The 21144-nt window shown below is 43.4% G+C and overlaps 1 protein-coding gene across 3 annotated transcripts in view; it reads left to right on the top strand.

Annotated features, from left to right (window-relative positions):
• Positions 1 to 21144, top strand: part of ADK (adenosine kinase) — a 223684-nt gene that overhangs the window by 136654 nt on the left and 65886 nt on the right. For all 3 annotated transcript variants that reach the window (XM_040320662.1, XM_040320664.1, XM_040320663.1), the window contains exons 5-6: positions 665 to 837; positions 10336 to 10444. In XM_040320662.1, coding sequence (XP_040176596.1) covers positions 665 to 837; positions 10336 to 10444 — 282 coding nt within the window. The remainder of the gene's footprint in view (positions 1 to 664; positions 838 to 10335; positions 10445 to 21144) is intronic.

The following is a 21144-nucleotide window of genomic DNA, read 5'->3' as shown; positions in this document are numbered from 1 at the left end:
GTATTAGTGGGGTACTGCAGCACAAATGTTTTTTACAGTCATTCATAGAATGCATGAAGGTAAAAAACTTTGCCTTTACAACCACTTTAAGTTTGGGGGCAAGGTAGGTGAGCAAAATGCAAAACAATACATTCCCTTTTAAAGAGGTAAGGAAATATTTTAAACAAAACTTCCCAAACCACTTCCCTTCCCTCATTCTTCTTAGCAGAAGTATACCACACTCCTCTGCCAGAACTTTATACTTGACAAGATTTATCCACTGATTCCCCATGCAATATGTACATCCTTTGCCAGGTTCTTCTCTCATTGTCTGAGCAAAGCTTGGCTTAACTATTTGTTATAAAGTTTTCTTTAAAAACTGTGTACCGGTGCTGATAGCTATCTTTCCTTGTTCAGTATTGCAACTTAGGCTGGGCAAAGGCAAGTCACTAAAGCTGGATAAAAAGTTGTAAAGGTATGTTTTTTTTTTTTTGTTTGGATGTCTGCGTTTCCAATCAGCCCTTTAAATGTTGGTTATAAACACAGAAATAAAACGGTGGCCTTTACAATTTTCTCCTGCTTAATGACTTTTATCCTGCCCTTGCTTTGCGTGTAAGACAGTTAAATAATTTTTATACCTATTTTTGTTTTAATAATCAATCTCTGGAATTTTCTTTTTTTGCAGTGGATGATTCAGAAGCCGTATAAAGTGGCAACGTTTTTTGGATGCATTGGAACAGATAAGTTTGCAGAGATCTTGAAGAAGAAGGCTGAGGAGGCTCATGTTGATGCCCGCTACTATGAACAGAGCGAGCAGCCTACCGGAACATGTGCTGCTTGCATCACTGGTGACAACAGGTCAGCTACCTTGTACCCTGGGAAATGGCCACTGGCCCTTTTTGCAGCACTCAGATTTAACTATTTTTGGTGTTAATAGCTGATTGGGGGTTGTTTAGCAGAGCAGGACAGGGTTTAGGCAAGAACTTGGGGCCTATTCACACAAGCCTACGTGTGCTATGTACTATATGACTCACATTGTGGTGCATTTGTCTTTGAGTGGTGCAGTGAATTTGAGCCGTTTCCCTTCTTCTTTTTTTTTTTTTTTTTAAGTAAAAAGACGTACATTATGCAATGTAAAAAAATGCATGCATTTTTATGCAAATGTATGATTCGAACAGGGTCAATAAATGAACATTTTCTTTTCTATGCACCTTTGTGTTAAACATGCTTTCACCACTCACCTGTTGTGAACAAGCCCTAAGAGTTCTGATGCCAATTGGAAGTCCACTGTGCATGCTGCTCTATAGGAACTTGTCATAGGAATCTGCAGACTTTGGATGGATTATGTAGTAGTGCATGAGTCCAGAGTAGCTGTACATGGTAACGAAAAAAATGCATGCAAAGCAGGTCAAATATATTTTATATATATATATATATATATATATATATATATATATATATATATATATATATATATATATATATATATATATATATATATATATATATTCTACTGTTTGCTAGGTTTTGAGCTCTAATTACGGAGTTAAAAATTATGTTACTGTTTTTATATAGCTTTGAAGGAAATTTGATCTGTAAAGCAGAGATCCTTAGAAACAAACAATATTTTATATATTTATTTTGTATGTCTAGCCCATATATTTGGTAGTGTTTGAAAAAGTATGTATGCCTTAATCATAATTATGGGACACAGGACGAGTTTTCAGGCACATAAGGATTATGCTTCTGCCTTCATAAAATTGAACACTGGTGAACCAAAGCTGTAAGAACATCCCTCCCACTCCCAGCATGCCTCTGTTTTTTTTCTAGTTGGTATGTTCTATGAGAACATAGTTTATCTCCTCTGATATGTTAATTGTACGGTAAGGAAGACAGCTGTCTATAGGTTCCTACCTTCAGGTGACTGGACACTGGCAAGCTTTTGAACACTTGCTCCCCACTTAAGCGCCTCCCCTATAAGCCTACCCTGCTACTGGAAGTGTTTTGCTAGTGTTTGTAGGTAATGGACCTCTTCTCCTTCCAGAAGAAATTCACTAGTTTTTGTTTTCCTTTAATTTCTCAAGAATTCTTCTCTCACCCTCACTGCCTTCTAATGCCTTAACAGAAGCAGTGTAACCTTGGTGAAACTTTGGGAGATGTACCCAGACTCCATGCTGTGGGTATAGCCTGTAATGTTGCTTTGGGCACTGGATTTTTCATGGGGCGCTAACCTTGCACTTGAAGCAACATGGTGAGTTAGCCGCTGAGTGCTATACAAGTCCAGGGTCATAGTCCCTTGCTATGGAACCCAGCCCCTGAAGACCCCCTTGGGGGGTTTGGCTACCTTGACGGGTGAAACATGGACTTTAAATACAGTCCAACATCATGAACGGGTAAGATAAGGACACCCTGTGTGATCTTTACTGTGTAAAGTGGGACTATGTTTGGAATGTATTCGCTTTACAGTGTAAACATTTTCAGGCTGGCCCGCTTTAACGCCACCTGTCCCTTTTTATAAGGTACTTGGGTGCTTCCTCCAACCCATTCTCCACAAGGATTCATTGCAGTCTAGTCTAAACCTTGCTACTGCATTCTCCTACTGGACACATCTCTATCCCTCATACTTTGAGTACCCCACATGGGTATACCATCTCCTGTAGCTGGCTTGTTGGATCGCAGTTAACTAGATGCACTTATGTTTTCTTCCAACAAACTGTACTGTACTGTCCAGACAGAAGGTCAGGAGCCCTGCAGCCTCGTAGGACAGCTCAGTGCAGTATGAAAACTCCTCCTACAAACTTCACCAGGAACTGATAGAAATCGCAAGACTGCAATATACTGCTGATGGAAAAAAATATTTAGAAGTTTTATATTTACTAAAATTAAATGTCCAGTTCCTTCACGTTCCGAAGTTTCAAATGTAATCTGCAAGGTCATTAATCGCCTGAGTAAAGGGGAACCCATGAAAAAAAAAAGAGGGGGAACTAATTGTCTCTAAAGATATCCAAAAGGCTTATTAACATGTTCCAAAAAACCTATGTTCCAATTTGCCCTCCTCATTAGCATTTCTTTTTTTTGCTTTGCAGTGGAAGATGACCACTTCTAGTTCATCACAGAACTTAAGGCATCCAAGTGACAGGCTATCTAGACAATCTTCTTCTGGAGGTTTCATCTTGCAACTCTCGGTGAATGTCCAAACGACAAATCAAGGCTTCAGGCCTTTGGCTGGGTTATCGGCGGGAAAAAAATAAATAAAAAAATCTGCTCTCCAGTCTGTTGTGCCTAGAGTATCTAGGTCTGGTCCTGGATACATTCCAGAGAAGTTTTTCTCTAGAAGCTCATGCCCTATAGCTGAGATCCAAAAGAAATCCCATAGTAAGATCCAGGTCTAATGGTGGCCTCCTTTTTGAAGTGGTGTTTTTTTCCGCCCAATTCCACTCAAGAATTCTCCAGCTTAACCTCAAACAATAAATTCCTTGTCCTGGTAGATACTAATCTGCCATGTTGAATGGTTTTGCACAGAGCAGCCCTGATCCTTTTCTGTTCGCCCCCCCCCCCACACCAGTGCTCCAGGCCCCCATGTAAAGTTGCTCTCCATGGGAACACCTGTGCACGCTCTCTCCCGAGTTCCGCTGCTGCGTCCGTTGACAGTGGGACTATGCCTTGCTCCCCCACTTCTGTGTCACAGCATTTGATTGACAGCTGCTATCAAGCTGCCCAATGAGGAGGAAGACCATGGTGGGTCATGCACGTCGCTGGATCAGGTTGGGCTCAGGAATGAAAAAGTGGTGACGAGGAAGCTGCAGGATAGGTTTTTCACCTTATTTAATGTATAGAATGCATTAAGGTGAAAAACCTTAAGGCTTCTGTACCACTTTAAAATCTTGGAGCTCAGAACTGTCTGGCTATCCCTCCAGCACTTAACTCCACCCCCCCCTTCTAAAGGGACAAACAATTTGGGTACAGTCAGTGATGCCAGAACAGTGGCATACATCATCCATCAATGAGGCACGAGGAGCCTGACTGCAATGAAGGAAGCAAACCAGATCCTCTTGTGAACATAAACTCCCAGTCCAAAGAACTGGCAGGCAGATTATATCTCAACTGCAACCACTTGGACCAGGGGGCATGGTCTCTTCATTGAGATGTTTTCAGTTTGATATGCCAAAAGTGAGAGACGTGGATGCCGTAGCCTTCAGGAACAAGAAACAACCGCTCTATCCAGTGCCAGGGAATCTCCTGCTCTGGCCTCGGCTGCCCAAGCTATCCTTTGTTCCAGCTAATCTATGCCTTTACTGAGCATTGTGCCTTTACCTGCTTCACAAAATATAGCAAGAGAGGAAGACTGTGATTCTCATGGCACCAAACTTGTCCAGAAGAACCTGGTACACAGACAAGCATAGGCTTCTTGCAGATGACCCCTGGCCTCCTCTTAGACCAGATCTGCTATCTTAAGGCCTTGTATTGTACTCTGCTTTACAGTTTATTGCTTTAATGGGTATGGTTATTTCAACCCATGTCTTAACGGATAGAGACTTGAGTCTGTGATTTATACCTTGGTAAAGACCAGAACACCTACTTTGCTTCTCATTCACTTATTCCGTTATTCAAGGTTTTTCTCCTACCAGGCCCACTTTGCCTTCAGAAGCTACACTTTGAACCCATCAAGGGATTTTCCTTGGAGGTTCATGCCCGAAAAGTAGCCTTTCTGGTGAACGTCAGGTCTGTCAAATATGTCTGTGAATTTGAAGCTCTTGCCTGTGAAAAGACCTTATACTTCACAACAAGGTTGTATTGCACTGTTGACTCTCCCTTCTGTGTTGACATTCCATCTTATTGAGGATATTGTTCTATCATCCTTCATCCACAAGCTTCTTGCAGTAATACTCTGAACCTGGGGCGTTTATACTTTTTTTTGGACATGTTGGCACAGTTATGTTTTCCTAGTTGTTGACCACACTTATTTTCATTGCTTGGGGATAGCCAATAAGAAGAATTTTGTGTCATCTGTAAATTCCATTTTTGTGCAACACAGGACACAGGCTACCCTCCTTAAACTCTTCCTGTTACTTTGCAATGCTTGCTACAAAATTTAGGACTCAGAGTGGGGTAAGGTGCTAGGAGAGGCACCCAGGGACGTGTCCTCAAAAGCTTGCCAATGTCAGATCACCTGAAGATACAGGCCTATAACACATAGTATATGAATACCTTGCCTGTGTAGACAAAATTGAGAGTATAGCCTCATATAAACAATAATATGTAAACGTAATGTACCATCATCCCAGTTAATTGCGAAAAATGGGGAGCATGGGGGGAGGGGAACAGTTGCTGAGGCTGAACCCACAACAGCCCACACAGTTGAGTAGAAGCGGGACTATCTCGGTACAGATGAAACAATATAAAACAGGAATAGATAAAAAAAGGGGGAATTTATTATTAAAATAGACAAAACAAATATATATATATATATCAACAGTTGGTCATGGTCGACTAGTTTCGCGGAGGTTCACCGCTTCATCAGGAAACCAATCTGTGAATTATATAGTAGAATAAACATATATAATACATTTCAGCAGTACAATATGTAATGTACAAGGGAATAAAAACTTACCACATGAGTGAATTGATAAGGCACAGAACCAGGGCGCCCGAAGGATGGTTCCCCCCACGGCGGGCATGGGGGTATTGGTAGTGGAAATCTGAATATGGGCATAACAGTGTAATAAATGTATAGATATATAAACCAGATTGGTTGTTTTGGTAGGGAAGGAGGGAGGGAGGTGGCGGATTGTTGATAGGTAAGGAACAGGCAAGATTGGGTAAGGACTGAGTGGTAAAGGATAGAATGAAGGAAAAAGGAGAAAAGAAGGAGAAAAAAGGAAGAGAAAAAGAAAGGGAGGATGAATAGTGGGGGGGGGGGGGGAGAAAATTGAAAAGGGGGAGAAGGGACAACCAAGGGGAATGGGGGGGGGGGATAAAAGCAGGGGGGGGGAGGGGGATGGGATGGGAGGGGAAGGATGAGGTGAGAGAAAGGGGAATTTGGTTGGGAATTATGCCAAAGATAATGCTTACCACGGTAGTTACATCCGTGGAATTTGAAAGCCAAGCCATGGTGGAGGATGGGATAGTCTCGGTACAATAAGGCAGCAGGCTGGTTACAGGAGCGTGGCAATGTGAGGGGATCAAAGGTGGTGCAGTGTTAAAATGAAGTCCAAAATTACTGGTGAGAACCAGTGTTGTGTCATCCATGGAAGTACCCAAAACGGAGACAATGCACTGTAGTGCATGGACAGAACCATTGAAACAAGGGACTGCACGTACATCCAAGAGGATCCCCAAGGTTGCCGTTAGACTCCAGACCTGTCACTGCCCAGACCGGGAGCCACAAGAGGCGAGATCCACTCGACTCATCCGGGGGCCAGACGGCCCTTAAATGAGCTACCCCAACCCGGAGACATCACCTACGCCGCCAATTGACGGCGCCGTGACGTCACCGGGTCAGTTTCCCCGCACTGCACAGGTGCGCAATTAGCCCTCCTGTGCAAGCGCGCTCCACCTAGGCCAGCGGGCTAGACGCCCAGCCGGGGGAGCAAGAGAGGGTGGGGGGGGGGAAGGGAAACACACCCCCTCCAGGGGAAACACATGTCCGCCGCAGTGGGGAAGCACGGGCACCCCGGGACCGCACACAATGCACTCAAGGGGTAATATGGTAACAAAAATAAACATCATGATAATACAGTAAAAAACAAGGGGGTAAGTATAATAAGTGGGGGTATGAATCCCACAAACATGATTGCTAATTTATGGCGACCTGGAATATTGATCAATAATGACAGCTGCCATTGCAAAAAAGAACCTGCAAGAGGGCGGGGGATAAATAAAAGAAAACATGTGATATAGTGCAATAGGGTGGTGAAAATAAAAAATAAAGTGAAAATTAAGAAACTGGAGAGGCTAAGCCTTATGGGGCAACCAAGACTGATATCCCCTATTGCACAGAACCCAGGATGTGCTTAAATTGAGCTATAATAATTTAATCATAATAACTAGATAATTATAGTGTCTTGTGGTGAATGTTAATTGAATAAGTGAAGGTGATAAGAATAGAAAGGGTGAAAGAGAGAACGGTTGTTTAGATGTGAATACAAAACTAACCGAAGTGATACATTGTGAATAGTCCCAGAATTGGGACAAAGTGATACAAAAGTGTATTTATATAATGCCCATAGTTGTTGAAGATAACAAGGTAGCTAAGTTGGAATGCAGTAGGTTAGTATATATGAAGAGAATTAAAAAAATGGTGTGGGAAAGGATCACCACTAAATTACACCTGTAGACAAAAGCTGATATTCCCGAGGCGATGAGGGTGAACATTAGAACAATAATCTAAGTAACAAGGTTAGGGATACATGGATCATAATGGTAGATAATAGACAATTTAAGGATAAGGAAAGTTATCTAATAAATGTTAACTAATAAAACCACATGAAAAATGTGGGATGTAATAATTTCACCATGTTGGTCGGGGAAATACAGTCTAGTCAAGGTGCAAGTATATACAAAGTTACATGATCATAACAATAAGTTAGATAGTAATTTGCCTGTCCCATATAGGACATGTCAAATATCCAGCCGGCACTACATACAATATCAGACCTAGGTCACCAAGCATTCATTGAAGTAATTAAATGTAATGTAAAAGGGGTAATACCTTGCCTGTGTCTTATAATGTACGTTTAAGAAAATGCATTTTGGCAAGATCCCTAAGGGTTAATGACTTCTGGAAGGATGCAGACTCTGCAACTTTTCTCATCGGAACACTTAAATTGCATCAGTCTGTCAGTTTCTTTCCTGATGGTCCCCAGCAGCCTACTTCCCATTCCACTACTAGGCACGTGCAACCGCTCAAAACCAAAATACAGGAATACTCAATACTTCTGCATGTCATCATCCCTAGAACATGTAACACAAAAAAAGTGGGCAGTCCGATTTTAACCACTTAAGACCCGGACCAAAATGCAGGTAAAGGACCTGGCCAGTTTTTGCGATTCGGCACTGTGTCGATTTAACTGACAATTGCGCAGTCGTGCGACGTGGCTCCCAAACAAAATTGGCGTCCTTTTTTTCCCCACAAATAGAGCTTTCTTTTGGTGGTATTTGATCACCTCTACGGTTTTTTATTTTTTGCGCTATAAACAAAAATAGAGCGACAATTTTGAAAAAAATTCAATATTTTCTCCTTTTTGCTATAATAAATACCCCCCAAAAATATATATAAAAAAACGATTTTTTTCCTCAGTTTAGGCCGATACGTATTCTTCTACCTATTTTTGGTAAAAAAAAAAAAAAATTGCAATAAGTGTTTATCGATTGGTTTACAAAATAGGGGATAATTTTATTGCATTTTTATTATTTTATTTTTTTTACTACTAATGGATCAGCGTTTTTTTTTTTTTTTGTTTTTTTTCGTGACCGCGACATTATGGCGGACACATCGGACAGTTTTGACACATTTTTGGGACAATTGTCATTTTCACAGCAAAAAATGCTATAAAAATGCATTGTTTACTGTGAAAATGACAATTGCCGTTTGGGAGTTAACCACTAGGGGGTGCTGAAGGGGTTAAGTGTGACCTCATATGTGTTTCTAACTGTAGGGGGGCGGGGCTGGACATGTGACGTCATTGATCGTGCTTCCCTATATCAGGGAACACTTGATCAATGACCGCGCCACAGTGAAGAACGGGGAAGCTGTGTTTACACACAGCTCTCCTCGTTCTTCAGCTCCGGGGACCGATCGCAGGACTCCAGCGGCGATCGGGTCGGCGGTCACAGAGCTTCGGACCGGGTCGCGGGCGCAACCCTCGGCACTTAGAGGACGTACAGGTACGTGCTTGTGCCCAGCCCTGTCATTCTGCAGACGTGTATGTGCAGGAGGCGGTCCTTAAGTGGTTAAAGGGCACACAGAGCCACAAAAATACAGATACATACAGACATGTTCACGTGGATGAGCCCAATCAGTTTCGATAGCAATCTTCCGAAGGGGATAGATCATTTTATATAGAGTGCATGGTTGTTCAAAACCAGCCAAAACTTTAACCGGCACATGCTAGGTGGAATTCCAGTTACTCTCTAGGCCAGTAGAGGGCAGACATACACACAATGAATATTGGAGAGGCCCCCATAGTGGAATCGTTATGTAGCCCAATATACCTTAACCAGCATCAATCGGTGCAAACCGATCTGAGGCCGCCTGGTCTTCTATCAACACGCTTAAGTTTTTTTTACCAGGGGGACAGAGAATTAAATAATATTCTCATTGATGCTCATCTTCGGATTTCTATGGGTTGAATTGGCTTTGAATGTAGGTCTACTAAACTATATAGACCGTGTCGAGCAGTTACCTTCTGAGCATTTGATGTCGAGCAAGAACATTTATATTTTTCAGTTGAATAATTGTGAGCTTGGAATTTAAGCAGTGAAATTGTATAACTTCTCAAGACCATATGTCTAATATGACCCTACATCTTGTATTGCATATCTCCAATTATTGAAGAGGAATGTTTGGGCTATAACCAGATATTTTATTTCACAACAGCATAAAGCCTGACTTCTTCCCTGTGGTCTTAGTGTTTGCCTAAAGTATATCTAAAGTCATACATTTTTATTTTGAACAGGGTAGGAAAAGATTTAAACAATTGTCACTTTTTTATTTTTTTGTGTGTGCCATCTGTGTCTCTTTAGGGAGATTTCCATTAACTTCCTGTCCTAAAGTTCCAACAAAGTGGAATGATATCTCTCCAAAGTGAAGGAAAACCCATCTTGGACAATTGTCATGGAAGCAGTTGTCACCGTAGTAAGATTTCCTCCCTTCTATTCCAGTTTTAGTCCCAACACAAATTTTGGACTTTTACTCTCTCTTTTTTGGAGACATTAGGACCCTGTGAGTAAATCTCCTCAACAAGGGCACAGACTGCAATAAAAAAACCCCAACAGGAACGCAAACTTCTCAAGCCAATACATTTTGCCTTTAGATATGATTTCATTTTGTCATAATTTTTCTCATATTTGATGTTGTGTGTTTTTACTGTTTGTTCTTTTCCTTTTTTTTTTTTTCAATAATATACCAGAACTATTTCAATCTTTTTCAGCTCTTTACTTTTTGTGATTTAGAGTAAGGTATGTCAAGTGACGTTCTTTTTTTCATTTATGCACATTTGCACTGGGGGAAGGAAAATGTACCTGTGTTTGGCGCACTTGGCATGCACTGCCACATTAAGATTAAGATTGCATGACCTACATTTTTTATTTATAGGTGAACATAGCCCAGTAACATGACACACAAATGTTTTTTAGGTCTCTGGTGGCTAACCTGGCTGCTGCTAATTGCTATGATAAAGCAAAGCACCTCGACCTGAAGGAGAATTGGCAGCTGGTGGAAAAGGCAAAAGTTTACTATATAGCTGTAAGTGCCCTTTTGAGACACTGCCTTATTTTTGTTATTGTCAAGTGGTTAACTAGTTAAGAAAATCACACATGTCAAGTCCAGATTTTTGTGTTCTTGTAAGTAAACTACAGTATGGTTTAATTTTAGGTAGTACAGTACATCTTTGAAATGTATTATTGTTTACTTTTATTAAGTTTTTGTTTTATTTTTTTTATGTCAATTTCTTTGGATGTTTGTTCCTATAATTTTGAAAAATGTAGTCTGAGGTTAAAGTGTTTTTTTTTTTGTTTTGTTTTTTTTTATCATAATGCATGCTCTGCATTAAAGTGTTTTTAAAACTCAGACATGAAATTTGAACAAAAACTATACCTTTTGGATAAGTGTGTGCTTGCCTCATTCCAGAGCACTAAAGCTCCTTTTACATTTGTGTGACTTGAGATCCGACTTGAGACCCCCCCCCAAAGTCGCTGGACATGTGAAATTCAGTGTATTTCAATGAGAGCCATTCCTGGTCAGTAGAGTACGTGAACGCTGGAACCTGCCTAGTGCCAACGTGCATTATGGAGCTTTTGAAAAAAAATGATGCTCAAAAGCTGCTCTTGAAACCACAAGTGATTTTTATTTTTTTTCCTTCTACTTGTAAACTCTCCTTTCACCGAACGAGAAAACGTCTATAGTGTGCATGGACACATAGGCTAACAAGGAGGGGAGTTTACAAGCAGAGAAAAAAAAGCTTGAATGCTTGAAGAAACAGGTGTATTTTTATTTGTTGCTGCAGTGTACATGAGGCCTAAGGCTTGGTTCACACTAGTGAAACTCGAAAATTGTGAAATTTTTGCAGTGCAACTTTAATCGTATAGATTGGGATGGGCCCAATTAAAATGGGTTTCGACTTGTCATGCGACTTGGCAAGTCACACTAGTGAGAACTGAGCCTAAAAGCTCGGATGGTTTATCCAAACATTCAAGCTGATCTTAAAGGGGTTGTAAAGGTAAAAAAAAAATCTCCCTAAATGGCTTCCTTTACCTTAGTGCAGTCCTCCTTCACTTACCTCATCCTTACATTTTGCTTTAAAATGTCCTTATTTCTTCTTTAACTTCCTGTTCTTCTGTCTGTAACTACACACAGTAATGCAAGGCTTTCTCCCTGGTGTGGAGAAAGCCTCTTGAGGGGGCGAGCAGGAGGGTCAGGACGCTATCTACTTTGCAGATAGAGAAAGGAGCTGTGTGTTGGTGGGTGTCCTGACACTCCTGCTCGCCCCCTCAAGAGGCTTTCTCCACACCAGGGAGAAAGTGTCACATTACTGTGTGGAGTTACAGACCGAAGAACAGGAAGTGAGGATTTCTCAGAAGAAATAAGGACATTTAAAAGCAAAATCGAAGGATGAGGTAAGTGAAGGAGGACTGCACTAAGGTAAAGGAAGCTATTTAGGGAATTTTTTTTTTTTTTTTTTTACCTTTACAACCCCTTTTTAGATCATGGTGGAACTAGACATATTTACTCCAGTGTTTTTATCTTTACCATGCTTGTATTTCAAAGAAAACTACTGGTAACCTAAGGACTTGTAAATGTAGGATTCCAGTCGCACAACACACAAGCAAGAAATTTAGATTTCAGAACGCCTAGTTTATTATTTTAAAGGAAATATTATTTAACGTAATAGTTCCTTATCCAGTTCATGCCCACATGACAGATATTGTCATAGCATGTATCTGTGCATACTCTGTATTCTGGTGATTGGCTCCTCCAGGTGGCCAATGCATGACACCGGCATAGGTAACCATAATATGTCAAAGAATTCCTGGTTTACCAGGACACTATATAGCTGTGAAAAAGATGGTTAGCGTGATTGGTTTTCATAATTAGCCAAAGAAGAAGGCTTTTGAGCTGGTTTCAGAGTGGGGTTATGTTTTGCTGAATTGGGAACATGCAGACGAAGATACATTTTAGAGACACTGAAAAAATGTTTTTGGTCTTCCTTGCATTTCTTTCTGCCATCATCAGGATGGTACACTCCTGCTAGTATAAGATATGGAATTTACATTGTAAATGGTTATTTCGTACACAGAATTGTAGATTCTCCTTTTGTTATTTATCTGATAAGTCTGTGCTGTTGGCACTTTTGGTTAACTGAATAAACCACCCATAAACAAAAATGTTTTAAGCCAGGCACAAGAACGTGATTTAAGTGTAAATGATGATCTGATAATCACTGTGTACAACTACAAACATTTTATTAAATCGGCAAGCAAAGACATCGTCGGTAAACAGGCCAGGGTCAGTTAATTAACATAAAAGGTAGTAACATGGTAGCAGGCAAATGGGGAAATGACAGTCTGTTAATAATAAGGGGAACTAATATTGGATGGATGTATGATACTTTTTGAAGCACTGTCCGAGGCACAGGCCAGGTTGGGAGGGACAGTAACAGGTGGTGTGGTGTCTCTTCTTACTCCTCCTCTGCTGCATACACGGCTGTAACGGCTACCCACTGGTAGTGAGGGGTATCGGCCGTTGGAGACGTCCTTTTTGCTGACAAGTTATGATATGCAGGTACCGCTGGTATATCCCATCGAACGCCCTTCCAAGAAACGAGACGTGCTACGTTTGAAGGGTCAAGCAGACTGACTTTATTTGGCATATTTCACCTGCTTATATCTGCTTACAACTGTTACAAGAACAATGACATCTCCTTGAATTAATCACTTGGCCAGTCTCTAGACGCTTCGGCACCGCAAATCACTTAACATTTCCTGGCCAGGCACATTCTTTTCTCAATAGAATTCAATTAACTTTTAAAACAATTATCACTCACACATAATCCCCATCAGCATACACCTCACAGGGGGGCTTTACCTGCACACAAGAGAGAGTTCTCATTATCTATGCGAAGGGAACATTAGCATTCAGCAATGAAAGAGACTTGAACAATTAACCCTTTGAGCTCAGAATACAATGTGGTACATCCAATTGTGACAGGCCATGCAGTTCCTTGTAGTCCCCCTGCACGAAGATTATAACTGTCCCGGCAGCATGCATATGTCCGTTACAACGGCATTTTTTTTTTGGCGTCTTCCAGATTCTGTGGGGGGGATGCTAAAGGGAAAGTGTCGCTCGTGAAGACGACTCGCACAATCAGAGCGAATGCTTCCTGGGACGGGATCTTGTTGGTAAATGAGGGCTTCAATGATATCTTCGATATACTTGAGGTAGGAGATTTGTGGGTTTTGAGTTGCTTTTTGGTAGCCGACAAACAAATTATAAAGGGCCATGTGAAACAGGTGAAACGCAACTTTCTTGTGCCAATAATAGGACTTTCTGGTAGATAAGTAGGGCTGTTGCATCTGGTCGTTTTTAAATCCACCCCCCCATGTACAAATTGTAATCGTGAACACATTCAGGCTTTACAATAGGGCCGCGTCTTCTATGGATCTCCACCACGGTGTCATTGTGAATGGTAGAGAGGATGTGGACATCTTTCTTGTCCTTCCACTTCATGGCCAACACCTCCTCGTTCCTAATGAATGATGATTCTTCAGATATACATTTTTTGGTCAACAAATTTTGTGGGAATCCCTTCTGTTTTTTTTTTTTTTTTTTTTTTTTTTTTTTTAAAGGTACCGCAGGCTGGGGTTTGCTTGCTGTAAAGGTGACGAAAAAAGGGGCAGACTGGTATAATAATTATCGACATATAAATGGTAACCTTTTCCGAACAGGGGGTATGTCAACTCCCAGACAATTTTCCCACTGGTTCGAATATATGTGGGGCAATCACAGGGCTGGAGCTGGGAGTCTTTGCCTTCGTAGATCCTGAATGTGAACACATATCCAGTGGCTCAATCGCATAATTTATTTAATTTTAACCCATACCTGGCTCTCTTGTTTGGGATGTACTGCTTAAAGTGAAGTCGGCCAGTGAAATGTATTAGGGACTCGTCCACACAAATGTTTTGGTCTGGGATGAAAACTTCTGCAAATCGCTGGGAAAAGGCATCGATTAGGGGGCGTATCTTGTACAATTTGTCGTAGTGGGGATGATCTCGGGGAGGGCACTGTGAATTGTCATTAAAGTGGAGAAAACGCATTATCATGTCGTATCTTGTCCTGGACATGACAGCGGAAAATATAGGCATGTGTTGGATGGGGCGTGTAGACCAATATGACTGGCCTTCGTTCTTCTGTGTAAGCCCCATATTGAACATAAGGCCCAAAAACATTTTAAATTCTTCCAATGTTAGACGCTGCCATTGGAACATGTGGGCGTAGGAAGAATTGGGGTTGGCGGCAATGAATTGGGATGCATATATATTAGTTTGATCCACTATATTCTGCATAAAATCTTCTGGGAAAAATAAACAAAAATAATCAAATTGAGAAAAATTCGTAGTGTCGTGCTGCACACCTGGCTGTGCGGTGAAAGGGGGGATGATGGCGGATCCTGAGTTGGCAGGTAACCATAAGGGGTTTACCAGGGCATCGGGAAGGTAGGACTGGGGCTGGATTCTTCGGGTTGGGCGTGTATTTCCATTACTTGTACTGGGCTCTTCTTCCTGGGGTATGGCGCTGCTGGTGCTCTGCAGATCTCCTGATCTTGGTCCTGATCGAATTCTTTTGGGAGGGACGGTTTCCTCCGGGGACTCGGACTCTGAGCCACTATCCTCCACTGGCTCGTATTCCGAATCAGAATCGGATGATGGGAGCTCCTCGCTGTTCTCATCATCCGACATGGCAATAATGGCATATGCCTCCTCGGGTGTGTAAAGCCTTTGGGACATTATGGCAGTACTTATTGGTGGGCCTGCGTAATGGTACTGCTGGTGGTATTGGTGGCGGCCTGTGTGATGGTACAGATGGAGGTATTAGTGGCAGAAATGTGTGGTGGTACCAATGGAGGTACAGGAGGTGGTACTAATGGCGGTACTGGTAGCCTGTGTGGCGGTACCGATGGAGGTATTAGTGGCAGAAATGTGGCGGTGGTACGGGTGGTGTTACCGATGGCGGTACGGGTGGTGGTGTTACCGATGGTGGTACGGGTGGTGGTGGTTCCGATGATTGACAGATGGGCTGTGTGACAGGTGCTCTTTATTGGTGGGGGGGGGGCTGTGTTGTGCACAATACAGTGTAGACAAAAAACGACACTAATCTCACTTACCGATCCCTGCTCTCTCCCCCCAATCGGTGTGTGAGGAAAGAGCAGGGATCAGATAGTAACTGCTGTTTGTTTACATTTGTGACCGGCTGTGATTGGACACAGCCGGTCACTTGGTAAACAGCCAATTTCATTGGCTGTTAACCCTGATCGGGGAAGCGCTGTATCCAAGGGACACGCGCCTTCTCCGATCCCCGCTCTGCAAGCCTCTGGCGGCGCGCACGGAGCGCGCCGCCGATTTTGTTTTGACATGTGATCGGCTGTGACTTTGACACAGCCGATCACGTGGTAAACAGCCAATGAAATTGGCTGTTTACCGTGATCGGGGGAAGCGCTGTGTCAGAGGGACACACGCCGTCCCCGATCAGCGCTCTGCGCGGGCACGCGCTAGGCATTATCCTGCAGGACATCAATAGACGTCCAGTCAGGATTGTGCAACCACTTCCCGGATGTCAATTTGCCATTGAACGGGCAGGAAGTGGTTAAAGCATAGGCATGTGTTAGAATGGCCCAGTCAAAGTCCAGACCTAAATCCTATTGAGACACTGGCAAGACTTGAAAATTGCTGTTCAAACTCTCTCCATCCAATCTGACAGAACTTGAGCCATTTTGCAAAGAAGAATGGGCAAAAATGTTACTCTCTTAGGCCGGGTACACACGGACAAACATGTATGGTGAAAGCGGTCCGTCGGACCGTTTTCACCATACATGTCTGCCAGAGGGCTTCTGTACGATGGTTGTACACACCATCGTACAGAAGTCCGCGCGTAAACAATACGCGGGGCGTGTCCGCGGTGTCGCCGCGACAATGACGCGGCGACGTGGGCGGCCCGCCTTTAAAATGCTTCCACGCATGCGTCGAAGTCATTCGACGCATGCGAGGGACGGCGGGCGCCTGGACATGTACGGTAGGTCTGTACTGACGACCGTACATGTCCGAGCGGGCTGAATTCCAGCGGGCTGTTTTAAAACAAGTCCAGGAATATTTGCCCGCTGGGAAAAGGCCCGGCGGGCAAATGTTTGCTGGAATTCGGCCCGCTCGCGCCCACACACGACCAAACATGTCTGCTGAAACTGGCCTGCGGGCCAGTTTCAGCAGACATGTTTGCTCGTGAGTATGGGGCCTTAGATGTGCAAAGCTGGTATCTTGACCAAAAAGACTGTAATTGCAGTGAAAGGTGGTTCTACAAAGTATTGACTCAGGGGGCTGAATACAAATGCATGCCACATTTTTCACATTTATGTTTAAATGAATGAATCCAGTTTATACTCTCCAAGGCCTTCTTATATGTGTCCTTACAGTGCCATTTCTTGATGTGGGACACCGATAATCCAGTCCTGCTCTTGTCCCTGTGGCAGTTCATCCCCTGTTTCTGACATCACTCCAATCCATCTTCTAGTTCCTGGGTGGATCTTGCTACTAGGCAGCCAATAGAAAATGTTTACATCAGACATGTGTAGACCTGAAGGACTGTGTGTTTGTGTGTGTGTGTGTGTGTAAGAGAGAAGACTCTGGAACAGAGCATCACACTTCCATGGACAAAGGTGAGTAAAGGCTTTTTGCGTTGTGAGGGTTATCTGTCACAACCAAAGCACCAGTGCAGTACTGGAGGCTGTCATTGCCAAACAGTGAATGTTCTTGCAGAGCAATTTACAAATATTTTGTGCACATTGTGTATTGAAATTTCTGGTGGCCAATATTTGCTGAACCTAGTTACATCTAAAGAGTGGCTTGTAGAATACTCCAAGCTGTAAACATATCAGTGAGTTAAAGTGACACTTAAAGAATTAAAATAATATTTTCAAGTATGTATTGTACACTTTGGGGGTTATTTACGAAAGGCAAATCCACTTTGCACTGCAAGTGCACTTGGAAGTGCAGTCACTGTAAATCTGAGGGGTAGATCTGAAATGAGGGGAAGCTCTGCTGATTTTTACCTTCCAGTCATGTGCAAACTAAAATGTTTTTTTTTTTTTTTCTTGCATGTCACCCCTCTGATCTAAATCGACTGCACTTTCAAGTGTACTTGCAGTGCAAAGTGCATTTGCCTTTCAGAAATAACCCCCTTGGTGTTGCTTTGTCTCTTCCAAGTGTGTGTGTGTGTGTGTGTGTGTGTGTGTGTGTGTGTGTGTTTGTTTTTTTTGTTTTTTTATTAGTGTGCTTAGAGCAGTGCGTATGACCACAACTGATGTGCACTTCTCATTCCAAACAAACTAAAGTGAGGGGGAAATGGAAATGTTCAGAAGCTCTTAGAGGACATTACAAGGAGGCAGAAAAGGGAAGAAGATCTAGAACAAAGCTAAATGGATACTAAAAAGACCTAGCTGCAATAACCATTGAAATTAGTAAGCAGTTTAACTGAAACTGCCATTATTATTTTTTTATAATAAGTATATCAGTGTCCCTAGAAGTGTATCTGCATTGTAGGATACATCTATTTGATACTTTACACAGGTTTTTCCATTAATGCTCGTTAAATATAATGCCCATAAGGGGTACCCCTATCCTCTCCCACTCTTTAGGGGAAATTAGCAACGGTCTCATGGGCCCCCTCCTTTGCTGTAGGTGGAAGACCTTCCACATCTCACAAAAGAGGAGCCGGGGGTGGGGGGAAGCCCTGAAATTCTGCCAAAATATTTTGTGGCCGTCTGTTGCTAAGGAACCAACACTTGAGCACTATTAATGACACTGCGGGCATATCAAGAAGCTGAAGCTGTTTTCTCAGCACACCCTTTTAATGCTGGAGAAAGCTTTATCGGTGTATTAAGCTTACTAATGCTGTAATTATCTCAGAAATGGTTATTCTCTTGTTAACTTGATGCCCCACCACCACCACCTCGATTGTATGATTGACTGTAATTGGTGGTTGGGTACAGCGTATCTAGCTCTGCTTTCCCACGCCTCTAATCGCACTCTCACATCCGCATAATCTCCTAAGCAAAGATGAGGATTGTGCTTTTTTTCAGCTGTGGACTTAAACCTTGCCTCTTGTAATTTGAACACAGTGACAGATGTCATTTCGAAGCTGAATTATTATTTTTTTTTTTTTATTAACGGTTTAAGCTATTTTTCCTGCATTATCTTGGCTCTTTTACACATCGATCAAGTGATATAATTCATTTGTAAACATTTTCTTTGGTGATGACAGTGTTTTTGGGAGTCGATCTTGTATCCTATATGCAGTTTCAGTTAAACTGCTTACTAATTTCAATGGTTATTGCAGCTAGGTCTTTTTAGTATCCATTTAGCTTTGTTCTAGATCTTCTCCCTTTTTTTTTTTAATCTCTCCTGCATGGAGTATGATCATTTTAAAAGTGCTGCGATATTTACTTGTTAGGATTAGAGAATTTTATTCATAAGAGTTTGCAGTTTTAAAAAGCTCCTGTGCGTTCACCCTCTGCATCTTCTCATTAGTGACATAGACAGAAAATGTGCTGCAAACAATGCACACATTGCTAATCACATGCCAGCAGCAGGCTGTCTGCTTTGTCAAGTGCCCCGCATCCCCGAGGCAAGAAAGACAGCTGCTGCTGCATCTGTGTTGTATGATCCCTTTCTCATTGGACTGGTACACTCTATTAAACCTTTTTGTTTTATATTGGGTACCTTGTTGCTCACCTTTTTCAGTAATCCTATCACTGTGTGCTGCTCTCAGATAATTATAGCTCAAACAAGAAAACACCACCTAGTGTCTAGAGCAGGGGTCTCAAACTCAAATTACCTGAGGGCCACAAGTCAAGTTTCCATATCCCATGGGGGGCCGCATGCAAACTTTCAAACTTCAAAAACAGTACTGGTGTCAGCGAATGCATTATTAACACTGACCACTACACTGCACACTGACCACTACACTACACACTGACCACTCACCATCAGGGTACAGCACATCAGGGCACAGCACACATGAGTGCACAGCGCACATCAGGGTACAAAGCCCAGCACATTAGGTTACAAAGCCCAGCCCAGCACATCAGGGTACAGGGCACATCAGAGCACAGCACGTAGGGGTACAGCACAACAGGCCACATCAGGGTGCACGGCACATCAGGGCAGGGCATATCAGGACAGGGCACATGGCACAGTGCAGGACATGGCACATCAGGGCACAGCACATCAGGACAGGGCACATAGCACATCAGGGTACAAAGCCCAGCACATCAGGGTACATGGGGCACATCGGGGTACATGGGGCACATCAGGGTACATGGGGCACAATCGGGGCACATGGGGCATATCAGGGCACATGGGGCACATACGAGCACCAGGGCACATGGGGCACATACGAGCACACCAGGGCACATGAGAGCATATCGGGGCACAATCGGGGAACATGGGGAACATGAGAGCACATCAGGGCACATCAGGACAGGGCACATGGCACTTCAGGGTACAGGACATGGAACATCAGGGCACATCAGGACAGGGCACATGGCACATGTAACAGCACATCAGGGTACAAAGCCCAGCACATCAGGGTACCCCATGTACCCTGATGTGCTGGGCTTTGTACCCTGAAGTGCCATGTGCCCTGTCCTGATGTGCCATGTCCTGTACCCTGATGTGCTGTGCCCCATGTTCCCTGGTGTGCCCCATGTTCCCTGATTGTGCCCTGATGTGCTCTCATGTGCCCCATGGCACATCAGGGTACATGGGCCACATCAGGGCAGAATCAGAGCACATGGGGCATATCAGGGCACATACGAGCACACCAGGGCACATGGGGCACATCAGGGCACAATCAGGGAACATGGGGCACATGAGAGCACATGGGGCACAGCACATCGGGACAGGGCACATGGCACATCAGGGTACAGGGCACAGGGTACCCTGATGTACAGAGCCCAGCACATGAGGGTACATGGGGCGGCACATGAGGGTACAATCGGGGCACATGAGAGCACAATCAGGGCACATGAGAGCACAATCAGGGCACATGAGAGCACATCAGGGCACATGAGAGCACATCAGGGCACATGAGAGCACATCAGGGCACTTGAGAGCACATCAGGGCACAATCAGGGCACATGAAAGCACATCAGGGCACATGAGAGCACATTAGGGCACAATCAGGGCACATGAGAGCACATGAAGGCACATGAGAGCACATCAGGGCACATGAAAGCACATTAGGGCACAATCAAGGCACATGAGAGCACACCAGGGCACATGAGAGCACAGGTCAGCATTTACTTGTTGTTTTCTTCAAAGGCAGAGTAGCGCAGGAAACGTCTGTCATAAGTTCACTTGTCTCTCATGTCACGCTGCTACTCCCCGGCAGCCCCCCCTCTCTTCTCATCCATCTCAGATAATGTCACAAGCAAATGGGGACGGACGAGGAGAGAGGAGGAGCCGCCGGGGAGTAGCAGTGTGACATGAGAGACAAGTGAACTTATGACAGACGCTTCCTGCGCTACTCTTCATGCACCTCGATCTACACTTCCGCGGCACCCGCCCTGCCTGCGGGCCATTTAAAACCGGTCCGCGGGCCAGTACTTTGAGACCCCTGGTCTAGAGGTACAGCCTGTGGAAAGCACTGCACAAAGTATTTCCTAAATGCAATGGTTAAAA

The sequence above is a fragment of the Rana temporaria genome, chromosome 8 (genome assembly GCF_905171775.1).
Source record: "Rana temporaria chromosome 8, aRanTem1.1, whole genome shotgun sequence".
Lineage (NCBI taxonomy): Eukaryota > Metazoa > Chordata > Amphibia > Anura > Ranidae > Rana > Rana temporaria.
The sequence above is the reverse complement of the archived record's forward strand: the minus strand, read 5'-3'. Positions and strand labels throughout refer to the sequence as shown.